The sequence below is a fragment of the Physeter macrocephalus genome, chromosome 11 (assembly GCF_002837175.3).
Source record: "Physeter macrocephalus isolate SW-GA chromosome 11, ASM283717v5, whole genome shotgun sequence".
NCBI classification, from domain to species: Eukaryota; Metazoa; Chordata; class Mammalia; order Artiodactyla; family Physeteridae; genus Physeter; species Physeter macrocephalus.
In genome coordinates this window covers 114,900,916-114,909,927 of record NC_041224.1, presented here as the reverse complement: position 1 = coordinate 114,909,927, position 9,012 = coordinate 114,900,916, and the positions used below count along the sequence as shown (strand labels likewise).

Below are 9,012 nucleotides of genomic sequence, written 5' to 3'. Positions count from 1 at the left end.
CCGCTGAGCCTGCGGGTCCGGAGCCTGTGCCCCGCAACGGGAGAGGCCACAACAGAGGAAGGCCTGCATACCACAAAAAAAAAAAAAAAAAAAAAAGAATCAAAGCTTTGGCTGAAATGATAACCAAATTAAAAGATCCCCACACCTATGAATTTATTTACCTTCTCATCTGTTGAAGTTTCCCTGTTTCCTCCCTTCTTTAAGGAAGTTGGGGTCCCTTCTCCAAGATAACTAAGTACTCTAATTAAAACTAATTTTTAAAAACTATTACTGGCGGGACTTCCCTTGCAGTCCAGTGGTTAGGACTCTGAGTTTCCACTCCAGGGCGCAACGGTTCGATCCCTGGTTGGGGAACTAAGATCCCGCATGCTGCAGGGTGCAGCCAAGAAAAAAAAATATTACTGGCTTTTATTTCAATAAGGTTGCCTAATCATACATGAATATCTCTCTTCCAAAATTCCCATTGAAACAAGAGAAAAAATAGCTTAAAACTAAATTAAAAACATAATCACACTAGAAAACAGAAAAGGATGCCATTAGCAATTTAGAGTTTTTAAAAACTCTACATCCATGGTTCTGAAACTTTAGCCTGCAACATCTAGAGGGCTGATTAAAACACAGACTGTAGGACTCCACCTTCAGGGTTTCTGATTCAGTAGGTCTGGGGCTCAAGATTTTGTATGTTTAACAAGTTCCCAGGTGATGCTGATTCTGCTGGTCTGAGGACCACATTATAAGAACCACCACGCTAAGTAAACAGAGATCATTAAAAGGAACATTTTTTTATTAATTCTAATTAGCATCCTCATAGAGACTCAAACGAATGGTGCAACCTTTTTTTTTTTTTAAGTGGATAGCAATTGGAAAATAAAACAGTTCTGGAAAACTGGAAAAAATATCACTTCCAAATTAAAAATAAAAATAGGAAGGGCTAAATAACAACTACAACCCAATATAACAGTGTGGAAAATGGTCTAAGATATCTTCCAAAACACAGAGCAAAAGACAAAGAGATGGAAAACATGAGAGAAAAATTAACAAGCATGAAGGGTCAATATCTACCTAATAGGTTTCTGGAGAAAGAACAAACACATCACAAAAAGTAATCAATGAAGAAATTTTCCCTAAGCTGAAAAAGATTCAAGCCTTGTACTGCTTGGCCAATTTCCAAACAGGTAAAAAAATGTAAAGCCAACAACCAGACATATATTTGTGACATTTCTAAACTTAAAACATAAAGAAAACTCTTAAAAGCTTTAAAGGGAAAAACACAGGTTATTACAAAGCAATATGAATCAGACTAGCATCAGACATCTCATTAGCATGCTAGAAGAAAATGGAATATTGTTTTCAAGGTTCAGAGAGGAAATTATTGTAAACCTGGAATTCTACATCTAGTCAAACTATCATATATTAAGGCAAAATAAAGACATCTTCAGAAATTTAAGAACTAAGAAAATTGACTTCCTGTATCAGTTTCCCACTCCTACTGTAAGAAATTATCACAGAATTTCAAAATAGGTTTCAATGAGCTAGAATTAAGGTGCTGAGAGGATTACATACCTTTTGGAGGCTCTAAGGAAAAAGCCATTTCCTTGCCTTCTCTAGCTTCTAGAGGCTGCCTGAATTCCTTGACTAGTGGTCCCCTTCCATGATCATCATCATTATTAAATATAACCAGTACTTATGGCAGATTTTTGAGTTCCTTAAAGACATGCAAATGACTAGAGCTACACTATACGCCCGACAGAGTAAATAAAAAACATCAGCATGCTCTTAATCACTGCCTTAAAAAACATTTTAATAAATTAGTATTTCTATTAATAAACACCTACCGAATCATTCGCTGATAAAGCAAGTGCAAGGTTCACTGTAAGAAACAAAAAAGTAATTAAATTTAGTAACTTTCCTTCTACTAAAATTCATTTTGTCTTTAAATATGTTCAATGTAACAACCAAGGCAAATAAAGTTTTAATATATCTCCATTATAAAAAACAAGGACATGGAGAGAATACAGAAAGTAAAAAACACAAAAAAGAAAGTAACATTTCAACATAAACAGTAGATGTCTGTCCCAAAATTATCATTTTAAATAATACATTTATCATCTGTTACAATTGTATTTAAATAATCCAAGTTTTTTTTAATGATGTTAATGGTATATATCATTCAATTATTTTCAAAAATATATTTTGCAGAAAAATTACCTACTTTTTTATAAATAAAAATGGATGTGATCCTATCGCTTTTTAAAAATAAATACTGGTGGGCTTCCCTGGTGGCGCAGTGGTTGAGAGTCCGCCTGCCGGTGCAGGGGACGAGGGTTCGTGCCCCGGTCCGGGAAGATCCCACATGCCGCAGAGCGGCTGGGCCCGTGAGCCATGGCCGCTGAGCCTGTGCGTCCAGAGCCTGTGCTCCGCAGCGGGAGAGGCCACAGCAGTGAGAGGCGCGCATACCGCAAAAAAAAAAAAAAAAAAAAAAAAAAAAAAAAAAAAAAATGCTGGTAATGCAGGAATTCCAAATATCTAACTCACAAATACCCACGTAAATGAAAGGTTGGACCAGTGAGCAGAGGGAAGAAAGGAAGGTAAAAGGCAAGGCAGTGAAACATTTTCCCAAAAGTGCCTATTGTTAGTGAATCCCAAACACATAAAGGGGGAAAGCAGTAGTCCCCAAAACCACCTTTAGCCCAGCAATAAGGATATGCTACATCTGAGTTGAAAAAGAGGTCCAAAAGTAACACATTCCCCAAACTGATAAATAAATAGACCCTCATACTGTGGATCACAATTCCTTACAGAAGTGTTATAAATGATGCCAATATTGTTTCCTTTAAAGTATATAAGGGCATAAACTTTCAAGGTTGACCTGGTTCAAACCCCAGTTTCACCACTCTCTGTTTTATAATCTTGAGTAGAATATTTTACCCCAAGCCTGTTTCTTCCTCTATAAAATGAGGTCCTGTTTCATAACTGTTGTGAGAATTAAATCAAATACTATATGTATTATAGTATTATGCCTAAGGCATGGCACTTGACAAATTAATTTTTATAAATTATAAAATAATTCTGAATTTCAGGTTAAACATAATCCAACTTTTAGGCAGGAACTTTTAGAGAGTAATTCATTTTAATGTGAAGGTCTTTCTGCATTTACACAATAGAATCACAGAGCATGTCTGTATTAATCAAATGTCATCATTTTAATCCAAAATATCTCCAGCATACATATTCAAATAGGAAGTATTTTGAGATAGTTTGGAACAGGAATAAATACATATAATGGAAAGAATTAGAATACCAACAGAGTTACATAGAAATAATCTACTTCTAAGGCTTATGTATGCAGATAGAGCTGTTATGAAACAATATAGGCCAATTATTTGGGACAAGTGGTATGATGCTAACAAAGAAAAAAAAAGCAAGGAAGCACTTATGTGTCAAACACTGTACATTTCTCATATATATATATTTTTTTTTTTTTTAATTTTTTTTTTTTTTTTTTGCGGTACGCGGGCCTCTCACTGCTGCAGCCTCTCCTGTTGCAGAGCACAGGTTCCGGACGAGCAGGCTCAGTGGCCATGGCTCACGGGCCTAGCTGCTCCGCGGCATGTGGGACCTTCCCGAACCGGGGCACGAACCCGTGTCCCCTGCATCGGCAGGCGGACTCTCAACCACTGCGCCACCAGGGAAGCCCTTTCATATATTTTCCTGTCTAACTGCTGTCACATTCCATGGTAACAATCTTACAACCAAAAACAATAAACAATTTGTTTTAAAGAAGTGCTAGCCTACAGACCCAACAAATTATATTGCACAAAACCCAAAGAACTTATGGCTATTATCATGAAAACACTTTCCATCTTTAACCAGTCCAAGTAAACACAGAGCTTGCAAAAGGATTCACACCACTGAATACAGGTAAATGTACTCTGAATTTTCAAAACACAAGTAGAGGTGGATTCTAGAACCAAAAACTAAGAGCTTCCAAATTTTAAAAACAAAATACCAGATAGGTGGATTGTAGGTCCTTAGGAAAGAAAGCCAAAATGTGTAGGATATAGCATAAATTCATTAAGAACAATCAATAACTAATTATTTTTAATAATAATATAGTATCTATCAAATAGTATATTAGGGGTCTATCATAACTACAATACTTAGTAAATCTTAATTTCTTCAAAACACCTGAAAAACTCTTCCACAATTACATTCAGGTCAAAATGGGAAAAAACTGAGCTAATAACACTATACAGTTGGATTTGTAGCTGGTTGTACAACTATAAAACTGCTGCATCTAGGAATTACCAAATATGGCTTTGAGTCAAGACACAAGATCTCTAGTGAAAGTCACAGAACTCTGTATCTGGCCCTTTTTATTTGAAAATGTCATTGGTTTCAATGGAACTAAGGAATTTTAAGGTACATATATGCCCCAACTTTAGGTTACTATCTGAGAAAGAAAAAAAAAAAAATTAGAGATCTTAGGGGGGCAGGACAAGATGGAGTAGGTAATTAAGAGCTACAAACTACTAGGTATAAAATAAATAAGCTACAAGGAAATATTATATAACACAGGGAATATATCCAATATTTTATAATAACTATAAATGGGCTATAACCTTTTAAAATTGTAAACTATGTTGTACGCCTGAAACTTGTATAATATTGTACATCAGCTAAACTTCAATTTTTAAAAAATGCAGAAATTTGAGTCAAAAGCTAAAAAAAAAATACATACAAAAATACATAAAAGATCTTTAACAGTGTAGAACTGTGCCAAAATTAACAAAATGAAATAAGGATGGTTACTTTTTTTAAATCAACTGCAAAAAAGATAGGTTGGATAAGACCTGAATTAAGCCATTCCTATTAAAATGATTGAAAATTTTAAATGAGGCAACAATAAGACTTGAGAGCTTTATGACTCCAAATTAATAATACAAGTTGCCTCTGTTGAGTTGAATTGGGAGGAGGGGAGTTACCTTTTTACATTATTACACTGAAAATTTTTGTTAGAAATAAAAAGTTTCTTTTGAAAACATCTGGGAATACCTGGTCATTAGTCTTGGATGGTAACTCTTCTATTTCTGGGGGCACTTCTTTTATGGGTTCTGAAAGCAGCATTTCAGTCACAATGAAATCTATAATCAATTTTAAAAAGCCACCAAAAAACAAATTCTCTGCTCCAGTATATTAACATAAAAGATACAAAGCTTAAAAGATATTTTAAATAATTAAAACATTTTCAAATATTAGATCTATGTTGACTTTATAAATGCTGAAAATTATATTATGGTTAAATGAAAATAAGCCACAGTAATGTAAACAATCTCATTGTAACTACTTAGCTATGTGTACACTGAAAAAGACTAGAAAAGAACATCAAAGAACAGAAATAAATTTAGTGTTAAACTTACTAAATGTTTAATAATAACAGCAACCAAATATTGAGTACTTACTATGTATGAGACAGTGGGCTAAGTAGTTAGCTTGTTTAATTAATGTGCATAACCATCCTATGAAAAAGATTATACTCATTGCCATTTTACAGTTAAGTAAACTGAAGATGTGATGGGCAACCTGGCCACCTTTTCCTCAGTTAAGGAATCAAAGACCTGGCTACATATCTAGTTTTGTCTAACTCCAAAATCTAAGCTCCCAATCACTACCAACTCCTCATCCTAAGGAAGCAGCTGTTAGGAACTTCACAAATACTTTTTTAAGAACAAAACTATAATTTGAATATTGTGCACTTGCCAGTTGGCATAAAGTCCTAATCAAGATGAGAATTAATATCCTATAATACCTGCTGTAGTAGACTTTCCAACGCCACCCTTTCCAGAAGCCACAACTATAACTTGTTTAACACCGTCTATTGGTTTCTGCTTTGGAAGTCCTCGAGACATGATTTGTGTTCTTCTTTGTTTTAGGGTCTCACTCTCAGCACCAGAGAACTTAAGAAGAAAAAAAAAAACAGTTTTAAAACAAGCCATCTCCATTTTCACGCTGTAAAAGTAAAAACAATTCGGTATTTGCAATTAACAGGGCTTTCTTTTCTACTCTAATTCTGCTCATCTCCACTATTTAGGCCTTTAGTGTTATTTACCTATTGCTATTGATCACAATTGCAGAAACACATTGTTTAAATTGAAATTTATTTGCCAGGATACGCAGACGTTAAAAATGGAAAGTAAATAAACTGCCTCTTTCAGGAGTTAAATCCTCCACGTGTTTTCCTTCTCTATAACCTATTTTCTAAATAAACCAACACTAAGAAAGCAAGTGCAAGTCACACATCCATGTTCTAACCATCTATTTTACGCCCCTCTAAGCCTCGGCCTGGTCCCACTGGGGGCCCGCCTGGAAAGTGGGGACGTCCAGAACTGGGGTCTCACTGAGCCATCAAGTGGGCGGGTGCCCACGAGGCAGTGAAGCGAGTCCTTGGCAAGAGGCAATTGCAGAGCACCCGCAGTCCTGGCGCCCCAGCGTCTCGGACCCGCCCGCCTCCACCTGCTCTGCAGCACCACGGACCTGGCGCCCCCAAACCAACACTCGGCTTCCCCCAAGCGGGACACAAGCCCCGCCGTAGCCCCGAAGCGACGCTCCCCCAAAACGCAGCAAACGCTGCCAACTCCCCATGACGCAGAATGCTGCCTTGAGCCCAACCCGGAAACCGTCGCGGCAAGCGCTGGGTGATGACGTCACATGGCAACGCTCGGCTTCCTCTCCTTAACGACGAGCCTCCTTTGAGTTTCTTCAACCCAGGAATACAACTTGTTGTCGTGATCTCGTCTGTAGCCACGTACAAACATTTTACAGCGTTTTACCAAATGTTTGTGAAGCATTTTCACGTACCTCCTCTAATTTGGCCCTCACAGAAGTTCTGGAGTAGGTAGGTAGGAGACTCTTACTAGGATCCTCTTTTCATAAGTAAGAAAACTGAGACTTAGAAAATTTAGAAAACTGACCCAACTGAGAAGTAGGAAATGGTGGAAGTTAAAAATGACTCCAGGCGTTCTCACAGCGCAGAATATAGTCACTTAAACACTGCCACTGTTAGGGATTTTATCTTTTTTTTTTCCCCCCGGAGTGATCTACAGTAATAGTCGGCTTTGTGTTGACATTTACTGCTGTGTTGCTGATAATTCTCTGAGAGAGAAGTCGGGGTGCTTTGCTATGGTCGAAAAAGTTTAATTAAATCAGAAAGCGGGTCTAATGAAGCAAATTTCACTCAAGAAGCAACTTAAGTGAGACAAAGCTTGAGGAAGGAGATGGAATTCATCCAGGTAAAAGGAAGGACATATCCCTACATTCAAAGAAGGTGAAAGTGAAGGAAATTGCTTTAGGAGAGAAAGCTGGAAAGCTGATACAAACCCAGACCCAGCAAAAGAATCATTTAGGGTGTAGAGTGGTTTACCTTCGCATATTCTCCACAATATTTTCTAAGGTTGATTTTCATTTATTTTATGTGCTTATCTTTAGAGAGTTTCTTGTGTAATCATTCAGTTTATTTTGCTCTAATCTGATCTTTAATTTCCTTAGTTTTAATACAGGCATAACATATCAACCTCAAAAAATTATTGTAAGAATTAAATGAAATATTACCAGCAATATACATTCAATTTAGTAAGTAGTGAAACGAATTTTCAGTTCCTTGCTTTTTCTCCCCCAATCTCACAACTTTGTCACTTCATTCAGCTTTCTTCTTCTTACATTAGGTTTAACACTCTTACTTATTGTTTTATATCACTTTCTTATTTTATTATTTTGTGATGTGTTTTCACAGTTAATTTTATCAATTTTTAAATTTGCATCTGCTCAATTTTTATAAATTATAAGCCAAAAAATAGGGCTAAGGGGAAATAGCTGTCAGAATAATCCATTTACTAACCAAGAAATACTGAATATCTCTTTCTCTCCAGGTAGCTTTTCAAGTTCTTCCAGAATTCTACCAAAGATTCATTCATTTAACAAATATTTATTGAGCAACTATTATGCACCAAGCACTACCCTAATCTTAGGGTTTTCAATACTAAACCTGGCATAATCTTTCCACTGAATGACTTTACAATCCAGTGCAAGAGACAGAATAAGTTTACAAACAATTACAGTATGGTGTGATAAGTATAGGAGAAAATCACTGAGTGATACAAAAGTATAAAGGAGGAGAACTGAATTCAATCAGAGAAGGCTTCTGAATAGGGTAACATCTAAGCTTAATCCTGCGTGTGGGTAATGTGTAGGAGTCAGCAGGGAGAATGGCTACAGGGTTGTTGTGCAGAAGTAAGAAATGAATTGTTAAGAACTGCAAATAATCTGTGTGGCTTGAGGATAGACTGTGAGGTGCAAGACTGAAAGAGATGAGGATAGAGATTGGTAGGGTGATAGCTACCCAGATCATGAAAGGCTTTATACATCATGCGAAGGAATTTGGACTTTATCCTGAGGGAACCATAGAAGGGTTTTAAGCAGGAAAGCAGCACGATCAGATTTGTGTTTTAGAAATACCACTATGATTGACAGGCAGAAAAAGGATAGGAGGGGTCAGATCAGAGGCAGGGAGACAGGAGGTTACTGCAGTAATCCGAAAGAGATGTTGAAAGCTTGACTTAACATCTCTAAATTTCACTTTGCTTATCTATAAAATAGATAATACCTATTTGTAGGGTTGTTATGCGGTTGAATTTAAAATAATGCACATAGAATGCCTATTACATAGTACACATATTCAATAAATATTAGCTATTGTGTTGCTTATTGGGTTGTACAGAGTTTATAATGTAGGCAACTAGATTAGCAGTACTGACACTCTGAGAGAGAGCATAAGGGGAAGAACAAGTGAGACCAATGTCTGTAGAATGAATGAATGGTTAATTTGATTTATCCTTCAGCAGATTAGGGTATCAAGAGAGTAGTAGAGGGCTTCCCTGGTGGTGCAGTAGTTGAGAGTCCGCCTGACAATGCAGGGGACACGGGTTCGTGCCCCAGTCCGGGAAGATCCCACATGCC

The 9,012-nt window shown here is 36.7% G+C and overlaps 1 protein-coding gene across 12 annotated transcripts in view; it reads right to left on the bottom strand.

Moving 5' to 3' along the window:
• The window catches only part of NUBPL (NUBP iron-sulfur cluster assembly factor, mitochondrial), a 402,628-nt gene extending 395,949 nt beyond the window's left edge, over positions 1-6,679 (bottom strand). For all 12 annotated transcript variants that reach the window (XR_008618647.1, XR_008618646.1, XR_008618649.1 and 9 more), the window contains exons 1-3: positions 6,535-6,679; positions 5,810-5,957; positions 1,836-1,870 (exon numbers count right to left, since the gene is read on the bottom strand). Coding sequence is in view for 4 of the 12 variants with exons in the window: in XM_055088378.1 (XP_054944353.1) it covers positions 1,836-1,870; positions 5,810-5,957; positions 6,535-6,642 (291 nt within the window). In the remaining 8 variants the exon portion in view is untranslated. The remainder of the gene's footprint in view (positions 1-1,835; positions 1,871-5,809; positions 5,958-6,534) is intronic.
• Between the last annotated feature and the right edge of the window lie 2,333 nt (positions 6,680-9,012).